The 25178-nt window shown below is 43.6% G+C and overlaps 2 protein-coding genes across 6 annotated transcripts in view; one reads left to right on the plus strand and one right to left on the minus strand.

Moving 5' to 3' along the window:
- The first annotated feature begins 386 nt into the window (after positions 1-386).
- Positions 387-25178, plus strand: part of afap1l2 (actin filament associated protein 1-like 2) — a 34779-nt gene continuing 9987 nt past the window's right edge. Inside the window, exons 1-4 of one of the 2 annotated variants that reach the window (XM_034570244.1) lie at positions 387-646; positions 12860-12988; positions 16905-16970; positions 19043-19134. In XM_034570244.1, coding sequence (XP_034426135.1) covers positions 631-646; positions 12860-12988; positions 16905-16970; positions 19043-19134 — 303 coding nt within the window. In that variant the 5' untranslated portion in view covers positions 387-630. The remainder of the gene's footprint in view (positions 647-12859; positions 12989-16904; positions 16971-19042; positions 19135-25178) is intronic. The other variant, XM_034570245.1, reaches the window with a different exon arrangement.
- LOC117752689 (kelch repeat and BTB domain-containing protein 13) lies at positions 16957-21497 on the minus strand. 4 transcript variants are annotated; one of them, XM_034570250.1, is made up of 3 exons: positions 20008-21350; positions 19559-19632; positions 16957-17009 (listed from the first exon to the last, which is right to left on the minus strand). In XM_034570250.1, the coding sequence occupies exons 1-2, from the start codon at positions 21309-21311 to the stop codon at positions 19587-19589; spliced, it is 1350 nt and encodes a 449-aa protein (XP_034426141.1). In that variant the 5' UTR covers positions 21312-21350; the 3' UTR covers positions 16957-17009; positions 19559-19586. The 4 variants fall into 4 exon arrangements, 3 of the variants coding, with proteins under 3 accessions (XP_034426141.1, XP_034426140.1, XP_034426139.1); XR_004612120.1 differs by lacking the exons at positions 16957-17009; positions 19559-19632 and adding exons at positions 17813-18179; positions 18221-18306; XM_034570249.1 differs by lacking the exon at positions 16957-17009 and having other exon boundaries at positions 19141-19632.

Genomic DNA, 25178 nt, shown 5'->3' on the forward strand with positions numbered 1-25178 from the left:
ATATTTACTCGTAATTTTTAAACACTAAGTTGCCATTTTGAGGTACAAACTCATTATTTTGAGAAGGTTTGTCATTATAGTGACGAAACGTTTTTCTGACACAGTGGCAGGAATGAGCTTCCATACCGTTGACTGTTCCCTGTAATTACGTGAGTGGCTTTTGACAAAAGAAAAAAAACAACTCTGTCAGTCGGTGTGACAACTTCTTCTTTAGTGGTTAAAAGTCAAACAGTTTGTCTCGAGACCCTGAACAAACACCTGGGGGTCCTGAGGTCGGCGGAGCGGCTGATCAGCTGTTGTGGATGCTGAGCACTGGAGGGAGGGAGGGAGGGAGGGAGGGAGGAGGAGGAGGAGGAGGTGCGGCACTGCTGCAGATGAGGAGGAGGAAGAGGAGCGCTGTTGTTCCGTGGTCAGATCTGATCTCAGTGTGTCTGAGTCCACTCACTGAACTGCTGCTGCTGCTGCTGGAGGAAACGGGAGCTGCAATCCGCACCAGTTGCCTGCACTCAGAAACTTTATTTAAACTTTTTATTTTATTTTGGAGGGGGGAGGTTGTTCGGAGGGTTTTATGCGCGGAGGAGAGCGAGGGACTGGAAGGTGAAAACTGTGACTGTCCCACGCTGCGAGCGAATGGAGAAGCACAAAGGTAAGAGGAGGATTTGTTTTTGTTTTTAACTTCTAAGCCAATGCATCAACCCACTGTGGAAAATGACTGCTTTACACTTACACAATGATATTCTGGTTAAAAATGCGCCTAAATCCTGCTACATCCAGATGACATACGGGTCATCAAAGGACATTGAATATTATTGGATGCATTTGACTCATTTTTCATGTTGCCAGCTGCCAGATGTTTGGAGTTTTTGTTTTGGTGACACCACCACTGAAGCATTAAAATACATCCACATGGTCTCATAATTTTATTTTTGTGATTTGTGCTGTCAGGAAACATTGTTTCACATATAATGGCTTTAAAGTTTGGTTGCCTGCTCTTGATATTGATTATTAAGGAGCCATAGAGCCTTGTTAGACAGACTGACCTGTCAGGGGAAGCTGCCTGTGACTCCTCACACTCAAACCGAAACTGCTTGAATGAGTTGAATGCACCTCACTTCCATCAAGCAGATAAGATGTTTGTCCTCTTCCTACCGGCCTCTTCCTCATGCTGTAAAGCAGTTTACACTGCTGCCACTGATGATTTCCAATAGCAGCAACATTGTTCTCAGAGCATTCCTCGAATTCCTGTGGTTATTTGTCCATGAGGGATGAACAAGGCCGTTTAATACTTCCGGCTTGGCGTGTGGACAAAAGCGCTTGAGTCCAAATGTTGAAATTAGTCAGCAGAATGATTGGGTGTTGGGATTTACGCACCTCGCCGTCTGAGCTGTCAAAGAAAACATTTTGCACAGAGGCTAGTTAGAGGGGAGGGGAGTTATGTTTGGAGCTCAGTGCTGATGGGAGAAACGTGACAATGTGGGCAATCAGGTCTCAGCTCTTTGCTCTCAGCCGTGCACCCCACCCCAGCTTCTACAGCCTAGGTGAAGCAACGCGTCGGGTTGAAAACAATAGCTGTCAGTCAAAGTGGAGACACCAATCTTGATGCAAACATTCCCCTTCTCTGGCTGACTGGAAATGCTAGTCTGTTTACTCCCACGCTCCGACAGGGTAAACAGCCAGTGGTGCGAGCAGCCAGACACAGAGGTGTTCTCTGTGAGGGAATTGGTAACTGAAACAATTGACCAGACACACATTTTGAGAACTGATTTATTTAACTGAGTCCGTTTCCGAGAAAATATATCAAGCCATGGCTCTTTTCACAATGTGCGTTCCTCTATCATATCCCTGTGAATCTTTGTGTTTGTTTTGTTGGTTGGACAAAACAAGTGATTTGAAATTGTTCTGAGAAACTGTGATTATAAATCAATCGATAATGAATAATAATTATTAACTGCAACTAGAGATGAAATGGTGTAAAAATGTTTCATCATGGTTATAGTGACTAAAATGATCACAGTTCAGAGCAATGATCACAGTTATCAGAGTTATCGCTATATTGTTAAAAAAAAGTGATAATGACGACAATATGAACCAAATAACCATGGTGATTACGTTAATTAAAGATTGAGACGGTACAACCAACTGTCTGGGAATTCTACTGCGGTAAATTGTGAAACCTGTTATCATTTAATCCATAACTGCAATCCTATTCATGCAGAATATCTCTGGAAACATGAAACATAACATTGACATGTCTCATCTTAACATAGACAAGCCTCAACCAGAAACCGGTGACATCCTGAGCAGTGAAAAGAACGTTAGAGAAAAGAACGGCTGAGGGCAGATTGTGTGATGGAACCTTCATCACAGAGATGGAGCTGGTGTGAGCTGGGCTGAAATATGGGCTGTGGTGTACTCTGTTGGCAGCTCAATGCAGCAGCACCAGGACACTGAATTAGATACTGACAGCCACAGGCAGTCAGAGGAGGGGGGTACGGTAAAGGGAAACCTGGGAAACTTCAGCGAGGCCAGTGACAAGGAAAGGCATTGTTTAGTATTCTGGATCTGCCTCTGTGCTTCTCCGACCTGAGCTCATGCAGGTTTCATTCCAGAGAAACTCCTCCGCATCTCCAGTCAGACTTATTCTCACACCTTCTGCCAGAGACGAGGATCAAATGAGTGAAACCGCCTGAAGCTGTGTTTAGTTTGAGTGTCGACCTTTGTTTGGGCCGTGATCGGACATTTTTGAGTATCGTTTCATGCAGTTGTTGACCCACTGGTCACTTTGTATTGGGTCATCCAATCACAGTCCACATGCTAATGCTTCAGCCTAATTGTTTAATAATCATGTTGTAGCTTTTTGCATGATACTCTCCGGTAGTTATTATCTTCCTTTCCTCGTCGACCCCTTGTTTTTCATGTTATTTCGTTATACAGCCCATCAGTTTCTGGGTAAGTCCATGTTGGGTTTACTGTGCTGGCCTCACTCTCTCTGCAGCTGTGCTTCACCCCGAAAAGCAAAGGCGTCTGTGATGGTGGCTCCTCTTCTTGCCTCCAGCGTCGGCCGCCTCCTCCAACAATGCTCCGATTCTGTGATCACTGGCAAAATATAATGCAAGACAAATGAAGGCCGACAGACGTCCGACCAGCGTATTGACGGACGTTTTTTGGAATGAGTGGATCATTCAGCTGAGACACAAGCAACTACTGTACAGTGTGAAAGTCGAGGGGCTCTGATGAATGGCGGAAGATATTGCAATTTTTCTCCTTTAACATGTTTATGCGTGTTCTTTAACTGTTCCCTGTGTCCCGGTATCAGTGGAGTTTTAAAGGGACTCCTCTGTGGCAGGATGACAAGGTGACGGAGTCAGTGGGTTTAGTGGGTTTCACCTCCCGTAAGCCCAGCAGAGGCAGGCTTAGATGTAGCCATCAGGGCTGGCATGGGGTCTGCCGGTCCGCTCGTATGTGTGTGTGTGTCACGGGCTTTGCTTGCCAACGGGGAGCGAGTGGAGTGCGGGTAATTCAGGAAGCTCGACCGGGCTATAAAAATGATGAAAAGAAAGACGGTCTTCCTGCTCTGTGGCAGTGGGGAGGGTGGGGGGGCTCAGTGCGAGTTTGGCCATTTTCGCCCTCTGGGTTTTGCTCTGGTTCATTTTAAACACATCAAACGCTGCTTTGTTTATTGGATGCAGAAGTTCTGGATCAGACCTGTATTGTGTGTGGTTTTTTTCTTTCTTCTCAGCAGGTACCAGAAAGGAATAGGTGCTTAGAACAAGAGACCAGGAGCCTGTACACGTGTTATCGTGCACACGTGCACACTCTCGAGCTCTCACTCTCCCTGCAGCCACTTATCTGTGGGTTAATAACTAAGCACAGAAGCTTTCATGTGGGTGACTCTGAGGCGGCGTTGCTAGTTAGTTTTCATTTGTCAGCAGCTGCTTCTTGTCTGTCGCTCTCTTTCTCATCAAGCCGACGCCGTGGTGCCTTGTAAAGCTTCATTTTAACCACGAATGGCTGATAGTTAATCCAGAGAGTGATGTATGCAACTCACACACCTCAGAGCACCTGGAGGACGGGGCGATGTCTTTGACTGTCGGTGGGGTCCTGTGGAGCGAGGAAATGTTTTTTGGGGGGAAGTCAGGAGAGGCAGATTGAAGGAGAGATGAAGGCAAGGTGGAACCACACCGAGCCTCCTCTGCCTCATGGCCAGAGGCTGACAGCTTCTTCGTCTCTGTGTGTGTTTGTGGGAAAAAGTTGTGTGTTTTGGAACGACGGGTGTTGAGTCACAATGCTGCTGTCATATCCCTGGCAAAGCAGATAGATAGGAAGTTTGGTAGCTTACAGAGTTTACTTATTTGGATATAGACTTTTTCTGGGTGTAAAAATATCTTTAAACTTGTATTACTCGTTTTTTTAGCAACTTGGGGGCAGCACAAAAAGTTGTAAACATAACATTGACATATTGCGTTGACAGTATATAAAGATGGAATGACAGCTTCCCTGAAGTGAAGCCAAAACATCTTGATCGCCCCCTGGTGTCTGCTTGCAGTACGGGTTTAACGTTGCCAAGATGGCAGCACCTCTATTTGACTGTGGGAGGAAGTGGAGATGCGGCGTCCATCTTGATATACAGTCAAATCAAAACAATAACGAGCCTCAAAAACAAACTGAAGGCTGAGGGAAACTGTGTAGTTTGTAAAAAGAAAATGTGGGTTCATCAATCTTAAGTTAGAAAAACTGATCGGAGCAGCTTTAAGAGATGATACCTTAAACTTTCACTTTCCATTTGTGTCACCGTTTGACATCATCAAGAAAAGTTTTGTCCGGCAACTGTCATCTAATGTTTTTCCTCATCACTGTTAACATTCCAGTGCATTTGCAACTGTCACACAAATTGTGTTGAATTGTGTGGTTGAAAACAAAAAGTTAATAGAGAAGGATGAAAATATCACTGAACCACATTAATATCAGACTTTGAAGTTTGACGACAGTGTCTCTAAAGCATCTCTATCATATTTGTAAAAGTCTTTTTGTGGACCAACAGTGACACATAGCTCCTTTTCTCACTTCCTTCATCTCTGACCTTGGTGCCACACACACACACACACACACACACACACACACACACACACACACACACACACACACACACACACACTTCCTGCCTCTAAGCCAGAGTGTTAAACCTCCAGCTTTAGTCTGCGCTGCAGGGACTACAGTAGCATGCGCTGCATCCTAATCAAGACAAAGTTGCTGAAGATTTACTTGGATTTTAGAGCCCATTAGCATGTTTAGGCTATAAAAAAAACCTGCCGGATTTCTCCAAGGGCCTCGCTGTAATACTCAGTGTAACTGACGCAGCACAGATCTAAAGAAAGACTGGGGGAAAAAAAGAAAAAGGGGTTGGGAAAGATAAAGCGTGAGATGAATAAAGGCAAGAATCAATTGTCTTGGCAGAGGGATGATGAAAAAGGAGAAACTTGAGAGTAGCGAACTACAGTATTTGCACCATTGTAGGAGTTTAAACCCTAAGGTGGCTCAGCATTTTTGGATAAATCGCACTAGTATGACTAGTGCTAGTGTTTTAACATTCGCTGTAACTCTGCCATCAAACTCTTTCTATTCTTTTTTAATCCTATTCCTTCATTTTCTTTTATCTTTTCCCTCATATGACATTGATTCTCATGTTTCCTTTCACGGTGTCTCCCTTTTAATGACTTTAATTATTGCTCAAACTTTGTTAATATTTAATCGTGCCATGGCAGCGCGCCTCAAGCTTATTTTTTATTTCTTTTAATCTGCCAATCATAACACTACATTACAGTAGTTCATTATGACAAGTCTGTGGATTTTCATTTCAACCAAACCTATTGTTTTCAGTGATTAGTTCCTGTTCTCTGTTTGAAGACATTTTAAAAAATACTGCAACGAGCTGCTGTGGTTTTAAAACCAGCAGATTATGATGAGGATTCAGCCTTGGTCAGACGAAAGCTTGTTCCTACCACAGAGTTAAAGGTGATAGTTGCACAGTATTTCTATATCCCCATAATCTGCTTTGTAGTCAGAAAAGACATGTAAATCTCACTTCTACAATATATGAGCTTTAATTTGCTTCCACCAGATAAATTCTGTAAAGAACACTTTGTTTGCCCTGGATATATTTGCAGTATTATTTGACTTACTCATTTACTCTTAAATGTTCAATCTCTTATCTTGCTTTCTTCCTATACTTTTCCCTTCCAACTTTTGTCGCCACCAGAGTTCCTCCATCAGACACAGGCGGACCCTTCTTCTGAAGTCGTCAACTCAACTTTTTCTGTTCAGGTTTCTATGGCAATAACACCAAAACACAGCTTGGATTAATCCATGCATGGCCACTCAGCCCCTGGCCCACAGCTGAACCCGCAGCATGCTGCAGGGGGACAGACAAACAGCGCCTGCCAATACAGCACAAACACCAATCAAGCTGATGCCTGACGCGTTATTCAGGCGCTGCCATCAGCCACTTATCAGCTACTCTCACCAGAACAGGGCCAGGCTGGAACAAACCAATCATAAATGGCTCCTTCCTCGTCTTGTGAACATTGAAACTGACGCTCAGTGTCATGCGTGGGTTTTTTCCCCTGAAAGTTTGGCGTGGGTTTTTTATGGTCTCCTGAAGCAGAAGCACCTTGAATCTGTGGCATCCAAACCTTTCATTCTCATGCTGTTGGTCACTGGTTCCAATTCTCCTTATTGCCAGCACTTCCCTTTAAGTGTAGTTGTCTCTGTGTCAGTCACACGATAAAAATAGTCTCAGTTACAGGTATCATTTGACTTTAGTTCATCTAACAATCAGTGTTTTTCTTTTTAAATGGAATTATTTAAGTTCCTCTACTCATTTACAAAAATCTCATATAGTATTTACCAACCCCAACTATACAATTGGTAGAGATGTCAAGTGTGTTTGCAAAACTAAATAACAATCCACCTCAAACTGCTGCAAGTGGCTCAGGAGGTACAGTGGGTCGTCCACTAGCCTGAACAAGAGTGGTTTGATCCCAGTCAGCTTCTCCAGTCTGCATGCCAAAGTGTACTTGGGGCATTCACATTGAAAGTGAATGTCACAGTGAATGTGTGGATAGAATGTGAATAGAAAAAGTGCAGCACATAGTAGCGCTGTGTGAATTGGCGAGTGGGTGTAAAGCACCTTTGAATGGTCGCTCGGACTTGAAAAGCACTATATACAATAACTTCAGTCCATTTGCCAGTTCATTTAGTTTCCCGAGGGAGCCACATAGCTTATATCACACTGCCAATTGCTCTTCATCCAGAGTAATGGGGATAGTTGTGCTGGAAGGTTTTACGAATTTACAGAATGCACAGGAGAAGATGGTTTTTCATCTGGCCAAGAGAGTTAAGGCTGATTTAATGTCCTGTTATTACTCAATCATGTAAAACAAGAACACAGTGTGGGGATATGATGCTTAAGGGTTTGTGTGTGAACTCATCAATGCCAATGGAAAAATGTCGTGACCAGACATTTTTTAGAGTTCGTCTTTCACATATGAAGAACGCATCAGGAGGTTGGCGTCGGCTCTTATCACCAAAAGCTCTCAAATCTCATCGTCTTTCAAGCTGACATCTTCGTTAGCATCTTGTACGTTTCATCCTGAGAATTTTAAATAATTTAAGCTTCTTTTAGTTTTGTTAGAAACGTCATCAACACAAGGAGGTTGGCGGTAAAAGTCGGAAAAGTAGTCACAGAATTAGTCAGGAGAAGTTTTCTGGCCACATCTGTATCCGTGATGCTCTTCCCCTGCAGCCAAGCTTTCTGCGTCCACTGGGCTCAGGACCTGGAGAATGACTTCATGAGGACTTTGAATGAAAGTATGAGTGGATGTATGCACAGGAGCACAGGAGCACAGAAGAAATTACGTTTGTGTAGATATACCAGACCGACTGACAGAAGCTATTATATAAAAGCTCAACAAGTGCAGCATTCACTCACTGGACGTGAAGAAAACCTTGTGAGCACATCTGTGACTATTTTCGACATCTGCACCACATCCCAAAATATGACTGTGATTCAGAGGGTAGAGGAAGTGTCCCAAACAGACCTCAACCAGCAGCTCCCAGCTGAACAAGCAAGTCGGCCAGCTTACATTTCAGCCGCCTTTATTGCATCATCGGATGGAAGCAATATTAGGCTAAAATTTCACATTTCATCTTGCTTTTTGTTTTCTTTAACCCTCCACCCATTTGACTTGTTCCCCCTCCAACACTGATCAAAGCTATAAAAGTGCTTAAAAAGCATCAGAAATATTGCATCAGTGAAAAACTTGATATGTCCTGGAGCGTGAATTGATAAGTTCGGGATTTGAGGAGCTGTTTTGAAAGTAGGACGGATGTGGAGGGGGCGAAGCACCGATGAGACGATCAACACATGAAAGTTTAATTCACATGTGAGGAAAAGTTAAATAGCGAGGGAGGATAAATTCATAAAGATTTGGGGATGTTTCTGCCTTTTAGAGGAAGTGGGTGACAACTTGATGGTGAATTTAGAAAATATGCGACATTTCTCACAGTGACAGTCCCAGGGTATCAGTTCAAAACTCAACCGAGTAGAAGAGAGATGTCTGACTTTACCACCATATCCCGAGAAAAGGGGAGGAAAGCTGTCATATCCTTCTTAGAACGCTTCTGACAAGGCACGCTGAAGCTGCTGTGGTGGCTTGTGGTGTCCCAATGGCCTTTAAATGCTCTTAAGTCTCATACTTGGTCTTTTATTTTGCTTCTTGTCTCTATTTCAGGGCTGAAATGTAGCTCCAGACACGCATTATATCTCTGAACGAGTATATCGTGATGGGGTAGTAACTTTATAGACCGATCCCGCCAAGCAGCAGCAGTGTCCCAGCAACCGCATTTAACCTGGACGCAATCTGACCGGAACGAGAGGCCATGTCTGCCTCGTTAGTTTGATAAGATGAAATGCCTGCAGGGCTCGTCTCCTCTCAGAGGCGGCCTGTCAGTGGTGATGCAGAACCTCAAGTCTCTCGGAGCAGGAAATGCTGCTGCCAGGATCCTGACAAGACCCCCTTGTTCCGCCGAAGATTTGTTCAGATTTAACTCGAAGAAAGGAGGGAAGGACTCAAGTTAAATTCCTTCTCCTCACTGAATGCTCCGAAAGTCCGAACCTTTTCCTGAAATTTTCCATAGTATTTGAGAATGCAAATTTCTGAGTCAGGTGCTCCAGATATTTTCCTGAATCTTTTCCTCCGAGTCCCCTTGTAAAATATCCAGAAAGTGTCCGAGTGTCCCATGTGACAAAAGAGCAGGAAAATGTCCTTAAATGTTTCTAACAAGCGACGTACGAGAAACTGTGAAAATACAAATAACTCAAGATGAAAAAGATGTCAACTTGAAAAGACCAGGAGATTTGAGAGCTTCCTATTCTGATTTACAACCACACATATACCATTTGTGCATAATTGATATTAAAACAGTTTTTAATAAGACCTTGCCATCATCTTGCTTCTCACCGCACAGACAGGAAATAAGCAGTTATTTTTGAGACGCTAATAAAAAGGACTGTTGTCATTTTGAAAGAATGAGCCTCTCTCCATCGACCGCAGCCTGGGTCACACAAGGTGAACAGATATGGAGGTTTACTCTGCAGGTTGGCACTGATTACACACTTGGTGTTGAAGGAAACAGTTTCATATAATCTCTGCCATGATCCTTGTGGCTATATTCCACTAAAACCTAAACCACCATGTCACCATGTTACAGCCACGGTCCAATATGAGCGGTCAGACAGCCAGACAGGCTTTAAACAAATCCCTCACGCTTTTAATCTTTTATTCTAACCTCAGGCAGTGTAAATACATTTAAATCTGCTATCTGGATCAGCTATCTTATCAAAGCACTATGTGAAAAATAGCATGTGTGCATAGCAAACAACAGGGTAGTTGTTGTTCTTGGTAATGGATCAAACCAGGAAGTGCAACCTCCGGCATGAGGAAGAGAAATTTCCCTTGTGCGTGATGTTGGCTTTTTCAAATTCAACTTGTTATTCAATCAAACCCAGTGGACTCTTGATTGTATTCTTACCTGGCTTTTAGATTTCAATTACAACAGTTAGAAAATAGTGAACTGGCCGGCCGACGGCCTCTCAGATTCCTCTTGGCCACTCTACAGAAGGGGATTGTTTATGCTGCGGAGGCTGCGGTCGCTCACTGGATGTGCAGTGGGCGTCTGGCCAACCCCGTAGCCCGCAGAGACGGGCCCGCTCCAGACCTCCCTGTCCTGTCAGCTGACTAAGTTTCCCAGGGTCCCCCAATCCGAAAGGCCATCTGAGTCAACCTCTGCAAACACACACGGAGGAGAAGCTGGGGAAATGTTTAGATTTGGTACCGAGCAGCCAAAACATTGGCAGCTAAACAACAATTAGAAATGTAATGAAAGTCAATGTGTGTGGTTTTAATCGTTACAGCGACGTCTCCACACAAGGAGGAGAGAACGCTTCTGAGTCTTTAGCGTTGTCTAAGCTTGTTTTAATTACTTTACATCACCTATGTGTGTGTGTGGGTGGGTGGGTGTGTGTTTGTTTTCCATGGTGTAGGTCCTCCTCACATGGGGCCCTCTCAGCAGAAGATGACTCAGCACGAGTAGGAGTCATTAAAGAAAAGTTTGCTTTACCTCGAGGAAAAGCCTCTCAGCGTCTCCTAAAGGCAAAGCTTACCGGGGCCTGACGCCTTACGTTGCAGAAAGATTTCCCCCTTTGCTCGGAACTTTTAAAGTGTGGGAGTGTGTGGGAGGGCAGGAACATAATTCCCTCTGAGTCTTGGATCGTAGTGATGAGTTTGAGCCGGAAGGAGCCACTAAAACAGACGCTCTGACAGGTTTGGTAGAGTTCAGACGGAGAGGAGCAAGTAGCTGTAATAGTTTAGAGGATTTTACTTGATCTAGAGTCAGATGATTTTCACACTTAAATTCACACCTTCATTTTGCTGACAAAAAGTTTTTATTTATTGCATTAAACCTGCTTTGAAGAGTTTCACTAATTTTTACTTAGTAATTGTGATTTGACATTAAATTTGATTGTGTGTGATTGGATCTGAGTCAGGCTGATTTCCTTGCGTTTCACACCTCTATGCCAGCAGAGCTAATCGCCTTCTGAGGTCACTACTTCCCCTGAACTCACACGAATATGTTGAACGGGAACGCCTGATGGTTTGGCGTACCCAACACTTGGTGCCGGCCCGATCCTTATAACGACAACAATCTCGGGTTTCAAGCTTGGGACACACAACATGGCCGGCTGTCATGCTTGACGTGCAAACTAGAGGTGTTTGATCGTTTCCATTTGACAGTGCCAGGCTAGCTGTTTCCCTCCGTTCCCAGTCTTTATGCTAAGCTAAGATAACAGCTTCTTGGCCCTGGCTTCGTATTGACTGCAGCAAGCAATTAAGAGTAGGCGTTTTCAAAATGTCAGACCACTGAGAGTAAAATACTTTAGCGTGGATTGGCTTTGGGTTTAGTTAAGTTAATCAAAATAGCCAAACTACTCTGTATACTGATGCTACTCATACCTACTTTTAGATGGTTATTGAGCTTGAATGTCACTGCTTGAATGTAACTGCTGTTAAATCTATTTTTAACGTGGTTGTGGTACATCTCACACATCTAGACAAACCTGTAAGAAAGCATACATCATACGTTCTGGGGGGATTTTACACACCACCACTGTTTGCCCCACCTTTCCCTTTATAAAGTCTTTCTTCTTTACTTCCCTTGTGTCTCATCTTCTGCTGAAGCGCTCACACACTGAGGCCCCGCTGTAGCAAGGGGCCCATTCATGAGGCCGAGCGAGAGCGAAGGGAAACACAAAGAGCTCCCCACACAACGGAGAAGGCTGTGAGCTCAGCCCTGACCCCTGAAGGATGTGTGTGGGACGCACCCAGACACACTGGCCCCGCCGACTCGGGGCACTCGGCTCCTCCCTCCGCTGGACTTGACCTTTCGCTAAACTCACACGGCTCCCAAAACAACCTCGAATAAGACCTACAGCTGTCAATAGCCAACGCAAGAGAGACCAGAGGGAATGACATATAGAGTCTGAATGTTTATCGACCGCTGCCAGCTGAAAACCTCCGCAGAGCTTCTCCCATGTTAAATGTTGGCGTACGGCGTGGAGCTTCAAAATGCTGGAGCCAAACAGTGCGAATTAAACAGCTAGCAAACCAGCAGCTGGAAGCAACGGCAAAAGACACATCATCGACTTGAACTCGCTGCCCTCAGCCGTAAATTAAAGCACAATATTCTGAAGATTTCTGGAAACCTCAGGAGGATTTTTTTATTGCTCATGGCTGTTCTTGCTGATGGGAAAGCCAATTGCTTTAATACCTCCTAAAGGGATAGTTCACCCAAAAATCAAAATTCCAACATTATCTACTCACCACTATGCCGATGGAGGGGCGGGTGGAGTGTTTGAGTCCAAGAAGCACTTTTGGGATTTCAGGGGTAAACAGCATTGCAGCCATATCCGATACAATTGAAGTAAATGGTGACCACTTCTTCAAATGTAAAAAAACTGAATAAATTAAATAAAATGCCTCCATACTGCTCCTGTGGTGTCACCCAAGTGTCAGTAAGCCCCCACATTCCAATTTGAATTGAAACGGCGTCATTGACACCATCTTTTTAATCTTATTGTCCGCTGTCCACCCTCCATCAGCATAGTGATGACTAGATAATGAGTGAATTTTCATTTTTGGGTGAACTATCCCTTTAATATTTCCACGCCAAGACATGTTCGAAACCATTTGGCATTTAAAGGAGTTTTTTTTAAATGTTCTGTCTGTCTGTCTTGTGCTTCCAGTGCTGGACCAGCTCCTCATGGAGCTCCAACGCTTCCTGCTCATCCTGGACAAGGAGACACTGAGCGGGAACGCCACCGTCCAGAAGGGCTTGCTCTCCGATATCCTCCACTCCTACAGGGCCTCCAACGGTAAGGAGGGAAAACTCAGAAGCGTAGATTGCTGAACAAAGAGTGGGTGGTACTTTAGATCTATGCGCAGTATTTGCACAGTGCGACAAAAAAAGAGATTTCTTTTATTAAAAAACTGTGGATTAGACTATAAACTCTCCAGCTTAGTTTACTAAAGATGAATTATCGTCTGGAAATCATCCACTGTATCAACTGAGCTCTACTGATGTGTGCCAGACCAGTCAGTAAAGTATGAGGAGTGACACACGGCCTTCACAAAAAAAAAAAACCTGAACTCCCAACTCTTAAAACTTTGGCAGTGAAGAAATAAAAGGAAAGACACAGATAAAGTCCTGGTTCTCACTTCAAACTGATTTTGGTGAATATTCTAAAGGAAATTTTATGTATTTACTGACACATGTGACTCAAAACAAAACCAGGGTATAGCAGTGGAAGTTTGAAAACAGACCTGGTCATGTCATAAAATGTATGTGAAAAAAATAACATTCGAGGAAGAGAAAGTCAGTCCTTCTCGTTAAGAAATGAGTGGTAAATGTATTTTTAAAAGTTTTGAAAGAAACAAGAACAATGTTGGTGTCAACAAAAATGTTTTATTTTAGCAAATTAAATTTGTAGCAGTGTAATTATATTGCAAATTGCCCCAAATTAGTAAATACAAATAACTGAGAACAGACTGTGACTGCATATATCCAAGTAAATGGTTCAAAGGTCAAAGGCATTTCTGATTTTCCCAGACTTTCATATAACCACAGTTTGCAAGGACAACAGATTTTCTTTTTTATTGGAAGACAATCTCATTCCTTAAAGTGATAAAATCTTGCCTGCTCTGTGTTATGAGTCGACGTTCACCTCCCGTGAAGGCTGCAGAATATCTGAGAGTTACTGTGGAATTCCAGCTCTACGAGTACATGTGTGTATTTAATTACATTTACATACTGGGGCGGCGCAGTGGTGCAGCGGTTAACACTGTGTGCCTCACAACAAAAGCGTATGAATGCCGGTCTCACCTGGGTCATGTGGAGTTTGCATGTTCTTCCCATGTCTGCCTACGTTTTCTTGCTTCCTCTATTGCAGTGAGATTACATGACAGTTACATAGGTTGAGGTTTAAGGCCAAAAAAATGTTAAACCATTCAAAAGCTTTAACTCTCAGCGCTTTATGTAACATGTGGCGAGGCCCTGCGTCCCCCACAATTCAATGAACTCACATCGTTGGCAGTTATAATGCAATTTCTGAGAGAAGCTATTAAACGACCCACTCTGGTATTATTTTAAAACTCCCAGTAACCACCATGTAATAATTATATATTCGCAAACTTGTATTAACTAATACATTTGGGGGCTTTTATCCCATTTCGGTTGCTTAATACCACTTTGCGGTGAATTACTTAAATATCTCTACCTCCCTTGTGAGATTACATTTTTTTATTCTGTGAATGATTGTGGTTGTAGGTTTGTGTTTACAAGCAGGGTTAAATCAAACCGAGTGCCTCCTGCTCCATCATCGAGTGATGCATGGATTGTTAACGTATCCTGTCAAACAGCTAATGACACGTTTATTGTTTTAACTCACTGGCTCTAACAGTCAACATGAAAATGGGCCAACGGCTGGTGAGCTGATGGGATTTATGGAGCCTGGGAGTCAGCGAGTTAAACAGGGAACCAGTCTGACACTGGTGAGCCTCCGCTACTGGATTTACAATGAACTGGGGATAATGAGTGACACGGACTACGTTTACATGGACATAAATATTCATATAGTAACTCAATTAAGACAATAGTCAGAATAAGACACTGCTATGTCAACAGCTTGTCCTGCAAGGTCATACTTGGAATAAGCAATAATCAAATTAAGACATAGGGAGTAAAACACATTACACAGTAATAAACACATAATAATCCAAATAATGTTTTATTCTGAAAAAGGTCAGTGGTGGTATAATTGGTGTCCATGTAAACGTAGTCACTGTTGATCCCTCAGAAACCGTAGCTTGGAGTAATCGTACAGAAAAGACCTGACCCGAGATCTTTTGCGTTGTAACAACAGCAGCCTACAGGATATTTGAGTGAAAGAGACAACGTTTAGCTTCTTCTTTTCTCGACCAGTCACACTTAAACACACAAAAACAGTCATGCTTTTCCATGTTCAGCTCCTGGACCTGTCTCTGCATACTTCCTCCTCTGGCTCCAAGCTGTATCATTTTTCCGAAGCTGCATTTATCCTCTAGGGGATGCTCACTTCCTTTGAGAAGCAGTTTATAAATAGCATTTCATCTCTGTCCCCCCCCCCCCCCTAAAATCTGGTTTCACTGTACAGGCAAAACATTGTTTCACTCTGCTGTTGTTTGATTTCACCACACGATATTTATTTCAAAGCGGAGACCTTCTCTAGAGTATCACCCAAGGTTAGCGTTTTGTTTGATTTCCTCTCAGGATACAAACTTTGTCAGCTAAAATATTTGAGTCAGAGAAACAACTTTCCTTAAAAAACATTGCTGCAGCTCCGGAACAGGTTTCAGTGACCGGCTGGATTCTTCTTGGCCAAAAGTGCAGGGTTCCTTCCTTGAGAAGAGGCATTCGTTCAAACTGTTATGGCAATTCTGTCTTTGCCAGCTTGTAATCATTCCACCATTTTAGGACCCGACATTAAAGCAAACACAGCACATTTCTCACTGAGCTGACTTCAGCACGGATGCATCACACAGGGTTTTATCATCTCCACTTATTTGCTGCTTGATACGATTGTTAACACTGACCTGTAAATATTTACATTAGACACGACTCCTCTGACCATGTAAAGCACTTAATTTCCCCCTCACTGGGCTTCTATTGCAATCACAGGAAACAGCAACTATATATATGTAATAATAATAATAATACTTATATTTATAACATTTTATTATTTTCACTTTAATTAAATAGTGTCGCTGATTTTTTTTACTATAAAACAGAAAATGTGATTGGTTAAAAAGAATGTTTTGCCTTTGGACCAATCCTGGTTCTTGTTTGTGACTATAACTATAACTTTTTGGTAAAAGCGTAAACTCTTTGGACGTCTACGTGGATCAGGTTCAGGAGCTGCATTGTTTCATCGTACGATAATTCTAAAAACTTCAAACATGGACGTTGTACAGTGCCCTATCTGTGTTTTCTGACTAATGCCTGATGAATGCCCGCCACGGTAAGAGTGGGTGTCAATAATGGGCCCATCTGTCTGCACAATGGGCCACTTGTTTGGGTGAAGTTCTCCTTTAATCCTGGTCTTTCGACAAACATGATGAAAGTTTGTTTGGCACTAAGGTGGAGGCAGATTTTCTGATTGGTGCTTCGAGTAGATTATTTTGGAAGCGAAATACCCCAAATACCCCTGTTCTTCTTGTGATGTAGTTGGTTCTCTGTGTAGAGTATGGGGGGGGGGGGGGGGGGGTCTGTCCCAATGCTATTTACAACCACCTAAGCATGTCATTATTTAAGGAGACCTATTGTAACTGGAGTCTAAGCAACAGTGCACTAGTCTGACCACCCTACAATCCAGAGGGTTCTGGGAGTCAAGGATACTTTAATGAGTCGGGGAAAACCCTGATGTTTCAACAGCTGGGTCCTCACCTGTCCAGGGTTTGTTACAGAGACAGCAGTTCTCTTCTGTTCCTCACTGAACGTTTAAAGCTTTAATGATTCTTAGTGCATCGGCCAAAGCAGCGCAGCCATTTAAACAACTTGGGACAGTTGCATTCATTCTTCATCTTTAGTATTATCAAAATATATATATATATATTGTTATACGTATTAGTCTAATGTTTATTTGGTGACATTTAAGAGGCTATTTTTTGTTTCCTGAGTTCACCAAGGTGTCAGCATTTGCGGTAACTACTGTGAATTAAAGTCATTTGTTAACCACATTTCGTGTCTCCACGCAGGTGCTGATGAGGAGTACATCTACATGAACAAAGTGACTGTCGGTGGCAAGGACAAAGACGACAAAGGTGTGAGTTTCAAATGGTTCTTCTCTGAAGTGTGTAAATCTACAAAGAAAAAGAGTAGTCATAGTAGTGGCCTGGCTTCTTCAGTCATTGCTGTACTTGCAAGCAGAATTCAACACACTCCCAAAAAATATCCAAGGGGAATGATTTTTTTTACACTCGAACTAAGTATATCTCGAAGTAATTTGATACACTTACATCCATTTAGCTAGAGAATTAATACTGTAATGTAAAATGTGTATAATTTTAAATTTCAGATTTATTTAAGCTTTGGACTTTATTATTATAGATGTTCTAATGTGGAAAGACAACTTGGAACAAAACCTTAAAAGAAAAACCAGAAAAAGACTCCAACTGGAATTTTCAAGTTGTCCAAGGTGGTCCGACCCGTTATTGCGTCTCGTACTCAATTCGACATGATTCAAGTGAATAGCAGACATGAGAATAAGCTGCAACAACAAGCAGCCCCCCCCCCCCCCGGCCCCTGGCCCCCGACTCTCCTCTCACTAACCATTTCCTGCCTGTTACTTCATAACTGCGTGCACCATCTGAGACGGACCCGTTTTGTTTGGACAGTGAAGAAGAATGTGGTTTGAATGAGTGCTAGACTTGACGCACATATTTTCAGCAGCGACGTTAACAAAGCCACAGGTTTTCCTTTCTCATGGTCTGATGGAAAGTGGAGGCTCAGGTGTGAGGTTCGAGGTTTCTTAATCAGTATCATGTGGCAGACAACAAGAAATGTCTCTCTCGGTTCACATGCAAGAGAACATGGCATTGAAGACACTTTTAACTATTAATTAAAAAGACAATTATTTTAGATATTGTTACACATGCACAGATACAGAAACACTTTGACCCACAGTAAAGGTCCATAACTGGACGTGACATCCTGTGCATCCTGTTTTCACTGTTGAAAGCTCAAGGATGATCTCCTGCTACGTTCATGTTTGAGACTGAGAAATATAGTGACAATAAATTAAAGTGACAATGTTAAATCTCCACCTGGGTGTTGAAGCACCCCCAAGAGGTAGATCAAGATAAACCAACATGGCAGCTCCCAGAAAGTGAAGCCAAAGCACCTTCTCCTTGCCCCCTGGTAGCTGACAGTACTATAGATCATAAACGCCTACCCCCTCCATGTTATAGGATGGGACATGGGCAAAACTAAAAAGTCCAAATAAATGTCAAATACATTTTTCCCCAAAAATGTTTGTGATTTTAGGTGGTACTTATGAATGACCAAGTGCTACTTTTATCACAGCTCCATTCCTCGATCAAATTACGTTGCCGCCACCTGATGGCAGAGTTCTAATTCAGGATGTTTTTGGCTTCATTTCTGAAAAGCGAGAGGAAGTTCACCTTTGTATACAGCCTATGGGGAATAATTCACCTTCCTGCCAAGATATGAAGCTTGATACCACTCTCGGAACTGTGCACTAAATATTAAGCTACACCACAAGCAAAAAAAACTTGAAGCAGGGTCACAGAACTAGTCCAAAAGTAAAAAATATGCTTATCAGTACCTCGAAAGTTCAATGACTTACATCTCATACCTACATGTTCACAAAATAGCTTTGTTGCTTCATTCCCAGTCTTTATAATACATATAAAATCAATATCAACATCTCTCAGGGAGTCAAATGCCGAAAATATTAGAAACTACTGCTGTGATTATATTTGCTTTGAGGTTACATCCACTGAAAACCATAATTCTTTCATTGTTTATCCAAAGTCTCCTTTAATTTTCTTGATGTGTCTTTTCCCCAGTACTGTGGTGTGTGTATTGTATAATAGGGTTGTTGCTACCATACAAATGCTTGACTTGGGTTCTGTGGTCACTGTAACAATGAAGGGTCTTGTGCTCACAGCGAGTGTTTGGGATACTAGGAAGCATTGACATGTGTAGGACACATCGGGACATTTAAAAATAGAGCTGGTTTAAAAAAACAGACTCAATTCAAACTTGCAGCATAACCAATTTCTTGAATGTATCTAAAAATGTTCAGGTTATACGATGGAACAGTTCTGAATTCTCTCACTGACTCCAAAATCGATGTTTCTTTATGATCTAGATAACAGACCAGATATCTTGCTCAATGGAAAAGCAGCAAAATGTGTTCCCGTCCCACAGAAGAGCCTCCCTGATCTTCCACCCCCCAGATCAGTAAGTTATTACTAATCTGATTCCACCCGAGTGGATTAACGTGTGAAATTACTTGGTTTAACATACACATGTAGCTTTTTGAGCCTCTGCCTCCGCGGTGGGAACTGTAACAGCATAATCCACCCCGGTTGGACTGTTGAACTCAAAGGAGCCCAAAGACAAATTCCAACTCTAAATGTAATTGGCAGTATTTGGGGTTTTTTGTTACAAAGAGAACATTAACATCACTAAGCACCTGAAGTATTCAAAAATAAAGGATTGATATCACATGTTGCCAGAGAATTCCACTGGTTTTTAATGTACTCGAGTCCGTGGCCGTACAAGACAAAATCATTTCCCACGTACACTCGGTCACGAGCTTGAGGCTACGTGAAATGTATCCTCCCACAGAAACAGGTATTTAATCACTCACGGGGCAACAAACCTGGACGAGTGTGTGAGAGATCTGTGTTTTATGTTGAGTGGTTGGCCGGTGGCTCCTGAATTGGCCCAGTGTGACTTCAGGAAAAACACGGGGAATAAGAGGTTTAGAACATCCCGTCAGTCCCTTTGAACTCCACTCACACACATGCACAGCGGCCTCCCCCAATATAAACTACAGTAGCAGCTGTTGCTAATCAGAACAAACGCTTAGTGTCAGCATGTGTACGTGTGTGTGTGTGTGTGCGTGCGTGCGTGCGTGCGTGCGTGCGTGCGTGCGTGCGTGTGTGTGTGTGTGTGTGTGCGCGTAAAAATGAAATGCACTGAAGTGAAGAATGTTTGTGTCACTTTGCAGTCTCCACAATCATCAAGTATTTTAGTAAACCCTTAAAAACATTGCGTAGCTTCTCAGTTGTGCTGTAATTTCACAGTTGTGGTGTAGCTGCCACAAACCCCTCAGACGTGTCTGGCAAAGACATTTCTTCTTCCTTCCCGTCTGGATCCAGCTGTGGTATAACTGGGCCCGTCTTGGGAAGCCTGAGTAAACACGTCCACAGTGAACCGCTCTTTGGAAATCCCTTCATCTGCCTGCGGGGCTTCCATCCATCTCCAGCGATGGCGTATTCAAGAGTTAGCATGTGTTTGACTGTGAACACAGAGTCCCCCCTGATCATTGCAGTGAACAGCGCCCCCTTGCTGTTGATGTACTGTCCGGTCAAGGCTGTCCACTGGCCTGTCGTGACATTGTAGCAGTCCATGAGGCAGCGCAGGAAGTCGTCACTAGGCCCATTGCGCATCACGTACAAATTGTCCCTGTGTGCTACCATACAGTGGCCATAGCTTTGACGTCTGATCATTGTGGTGGCAAGTTTCCATTCATCTTTCAGTGGAACATATTCGTAGATGTCTGTGGTGTCTGGTGGTTTCCAGAAGCAAACAAACATCCTCCGTCTTGCAACAGCACAGGCGGCAGAGGCTACAGGTCTTGGTGCATGATGTATAAACGTCCACTCTCCCTTCTCAGCGTCGTAACTCTCTGCTGTAGAAATGATCCGTTTTTGGAACTCGCCGCCGATGGCATAGAGTCGTCCCTCATGTCCCAGCAGGGTGAAGTCATATCTGGGTTGCTGGGGTCCAGGGAGAGCAGTCCAGACCCCTGAGTCCGGGTTGTAGCAAAAGCTGCTGTTTACTGTGTCCTTACCGTAACCGTAAACTCCCCCTACGATGTACAAGCGATTGTCAAGCACCGCTACACCAGCCATGGAGGTGCTACAGAGAGTCGGGAGGTTAGTTAAATGCTTCCACTCGCCCTCTTTTTCATCAAGATAGCAAACAACTCTGAAGGAGTCGTGCAGAAGCTCCATGGAGGGAGAGTGGGTGCCTATAGCAACATAAACAGAAGGAGACAAAGACTGAGAATAGCGAAGAAGCTCTTCAGGAACTGTCGTCTCTGCAACTTCCTTTAAACCATCAGAGGCATCACACAGGAAAAGAGCTGCACTATGCAGCAGTTTATGCACCCCGAAGACGGAGGCGACGTAGTAAAGCAAGAGGCAGTTGTCTGAGTCGATAATGTCACAAAGATATTGCACCAAGCACCCAACCTGCAGGAACGCAGCGCATTCCACCGCTTCCGTGAGCTCGTCCGGGTCACTGAGGGTGGGAATCTCCCCCCTGCAGACAGAAAGGGCAATGAGGAAACCCCTCGCATGCACTCCTCCCTTCAGGTGGAGTTCCTCCTGGAGACTTTCTCTCATCCCGGACTGAAAGAGGGCGCAGAAGTAATCGCTGCACCTCGCCAGCAAGCCGCGTTCCACGGTGAACCAGCTCTCCTCCACCCTCACCCTCACCCAGCCTGCGCGGTGCTCCCCGTCCTCCGGACCGAGGGTCGCATTCTCAGCATGCATATCCATGTTGTCTCTCGGGCCTTCGAGCAATTCCATGATCTCTTAACCCGCCTCCTTTATTCCTCCGAAAAGTGTCTCTCAAGTGACAATACAGCATGTGACTCCGGTGAAAATTGGCCATTTCCCCCCCAGAACCGGACGATAAATAAAGATTGGTGCGAGTTCCATTGCGTCCTGTCTGCATGGTCTGAAAATAGAGTCGTGCTATAGATAGCAGCTGTGCCACTTGCAAGCGTCAGGCAGGGAAAGGAATACTGTTGACATGCACAGCGAGTGGTAATGTGGCTGCCGGCAAACTGGTGATTATCGTAGCCACAATGCGATTGGCTAGTATTTGCTGAATTATTCATGATTACTTGCCAGGATTATCCCTTAAAAATCCAGTTATGTTTTACAGAAGTATTTTAGTTTTATACATGAAGGTCGTCTGTATTTATAGTCAAACATTTGAGTTGTAAACATTCATACCTACAAATAGTGGAAAGAACAAGATCTGGGAGCAGAAGTATGACGAGTTTAGAGAAGGTCAAGTTCCCAAGAAAGTACAAATAATGGGAAAATAAATACAGTATGTGCAAAATGTGTGTCATGTGAATTGTTTTATTTTCCGTTTCCCTGCCTCCCACCATACAGCTGACATTTACTGTCTTTTTTATTTTCCAATTTCCATTCATGCCATTTTTTGTTTTACAAACTCTGACCACTTCCAAATGGTGCAGAGATAGAAAAAAGCCAAGAGAGTTCTCCTGAATCTGGTTTTCCAAAGCTGATTATTTTTATCACTACCTCCTCCTCTGTGTGTGTGTGTGTGTGTGTGTGTGTGTGTGTGTGTGTGTGTGTGTGTGTGTGTGTGTGTGTGTGTGTGTGGTCATTACTCATGTTGCGGGGACCTAAATCTGTTTACACAGTCACATTATGGGCATTTATGTTCCCTATGGGGACGAGCAGGTCCCTATAACATAAATCATTAAACTCTGAGGTGAGGACGTGTTCTAGTGTTTGGCCACGGTTAGGCTTATGCAAGTGGTAGTTATGGTTAGGGTTAGATTATGTCTCCAGGAAATGAATGTAAGTCAATGTAACGTCTTCTGAAGTCATGGAGACAAGACTCCCTCTCCCTCTCTCTCTCTCACCCTGTGTGTGTGTGTGTGTTTTCGCTGCTCCGGATTCTTGGCATGGGAACCAGGGATTTTCCATGTTCCTCTGACTTTTCGTTTTTTCGGGCTCTTTTTCCCACTCTTTGCTCAAAGCACCGCACCCCTACACCCCCCCCACCACCACCACCTCGCTTTGTTTTTAATGCTCCGACTCCACGATCCATTCCTTCTGCCCGATGTTTCTGCGGTGAGGGTGTGTGTGTGTGTGTGTGAAGTGAAAGGTTTCGGGGCTGGGGTGACTTTTCTACAGAATTGGAGCAAACTCTTTTTCTGCAACAGTGAAAAAATAGGCTTGCAGACAAACACCTGGCAGCTGGTCTGTGGAAGACCTTCTCGTCAGCCTCAGCCCAAACAACAGGCAGCTTTTCTGGAGATGAGTAAAAGAGGAGAAAGACAAAGGAGATATAGATATGGGGGGGGGGGGGGGGGGGTGGCTGCTGCTGCTGCTGCTCTGGAATGCCTGGCTCTTTGTTTTAATTAATAACAGATGCCCAGACCGCTGTGTTTTTCATCGTGGAGCAGTTTACACTGTTTGTACTGTCATGTGAATACGTGATATGGTTTTTTTGGTCACCTGCAAACTGAAACACTTTGTGGGATTGTTGTTGAAACGAGAACAGATACTCAAACAATGACACAGGGGAACAGTGCACCAGTGAAAAAGGGAATGACATTCGAACAGGTCTGCCTTCTAAAGAGCACTTTACCAGTACCTCTAACTTGGAATTTATGGGTCTCACTGGTGTATATATCATCTTTGTAGGATGTTGAAAAGCTAAACTTCTGCTTCTGCCATTCCGAGACGGGGTCGCAGAGGCAGCCAGCTATAAGTAAGGTATTCCAGACATCCCTCTCTTCCAGCTCTTCCTAGGGGATCCAGAGGTATTCCAGGACCAGAGAATCCTGGGTCTACCCATGTGGATCTCCAAGTGTCCAGTAAACCTCCAAAGGAAGGCACGTCCCCTTTTTGATGTGAGGGAGCAGCGGTTCTACTCTGAGTTCCCCTCGGAGGTCTGAACTCCTCATATTATCTCTAAGGCTGTTCCCGGACACCCAATGTAGAAAGATAATTTCGGCCGCTTGTTTTCCTGATCTCGTTCTTTCGGCCACTACCCAGCGCTCATGACCATAGTTGAGGGTTGGAACATAGATCGACAGGTAAATCGAAAGCTGAGCATCTTGTCCATCTCACACTTCAGACTTCACACTTCTTGTGGAGAAGACCCGAAGATAATTAAACTCGATAAATTTGTTTAACACAAAAACGAAAGGTGACAAGCATCTTACAAGTGAACCAAATCAACGACATTATCACAGATAAACCGAAATTTCCCTCGGGATAAATAAAGTATCTATCTATCTATCTATCTATCTATCTATCTGTCTATCTGTCTGTCTGTCTGTCTGTCTGTCTGTCTGTCTGTCTGTCTGTCTATCTATCTATCTATCTATCTATCTATCTATCTATCTCGTTGCTGCATCATTTTGAAGATACATGTAGCATCATAACCCATGTTACGTTCTGATGTGTGTATTTGCTGATGCTTGCGTTCTGTAAAATCTTGAACAGCTCCATAATGTGTAACTGATGTTACCGCATTGATAACAATCTCCGTCCCACACATTTCTCCGTGGATCCTTTTCCTTCACTTTCTGGCACCCGGGCTAATCGCACAAACAAATCTTTGTCGCATGACGTGACGCCTGTTATTATGACAGCTCACTGCATCTGCTACGCGTTACTGGAAATGTGTTGCTGTGCTGAAGTGATATGGTGGGAAAAGCGCTCCCATTGCTGGGGATTCCCTGTTTCCTGGGAGTTAAACAGCTGTGAAAGAAATCATGACTTTGGGATATTTACACAAACAGACAAATATGATTTGTTTGTCAGACGGTATTTTGTTGTTGGTTACAGGCTGGTAGCCACCAAACACCAGATATAATATATTAGCTTTCTCTCTAGTGTTATTCGTTTTTTTTCCTGTGTAGAGACTAAGCATTGCTACACACCAGACACGATAACACTCCCAAAGGTGATTGCAGAGTCATCTTGCAGGAAGGGAGCAGCTTTTCTGTGGCAAACGTCCCCACGCTGAAGAGAAGCTGAGCAGCTTTGACCGAACTCAATCAAACAAACTCTGATAATGTGAGATACTTTTAAAATGTGCGACTTTGTAAAAGAGCTCGTACTTTTCCCACTGAGCCCCCCCCCCACACACACACACACACACACACACACACACACACACACACCCTCCCAAAAGGCTTGGTTTGCATGATATATGAGTCTCCTCCGCTTGAGGGTTGTATTTTTTTCATATTTCTCTGATCTCGCTGAGAATGCGACAGCCTTCGGGGAAATAAAAGTAAAAATGAAGGAATACAGGCAGCGTGTTCGGATCAGAGGTGGGAGGGGAACATTAGACATTGTTAAGAAATCGCTTTTTGTCATTCAACTCAGAGGGTTTCACAGAGTTCACTGGAGGGAAGAAGAAAAACAATATCCGACAATGTCAGACTTCTTCAACGTCAATGAATTAAGTTAAAATGGGCTTTAATT

Source organism: Hippoglossus hippoglossus, chromosome 19 (genome assembly GCF_009819705.1).
Source record: "Hippoglossus hippoglossus isolate fHipHip1 chromosome 19, fHipHip1.pri, whole genome shotgun sequence".
In the NCBI taxonomy this organism is placed as follows: domain Eukaryota; kingdom Metazoa; phylum Chordata; class Actinopteri; order Pleuronectiformes; family Pleuronectidae; genus Hippoglossus; species Hippoglossus hippoglossus.

Excerpts from the sequence above, each read along its gene's own strand:
- LOC117752689 (XM_034570248.1), bottom strand. The coding sequence starts at position 21,497 with ATGGAATTGCTCGAAGGCCCGAGAGACAACATGGATATGCATGCTGAG.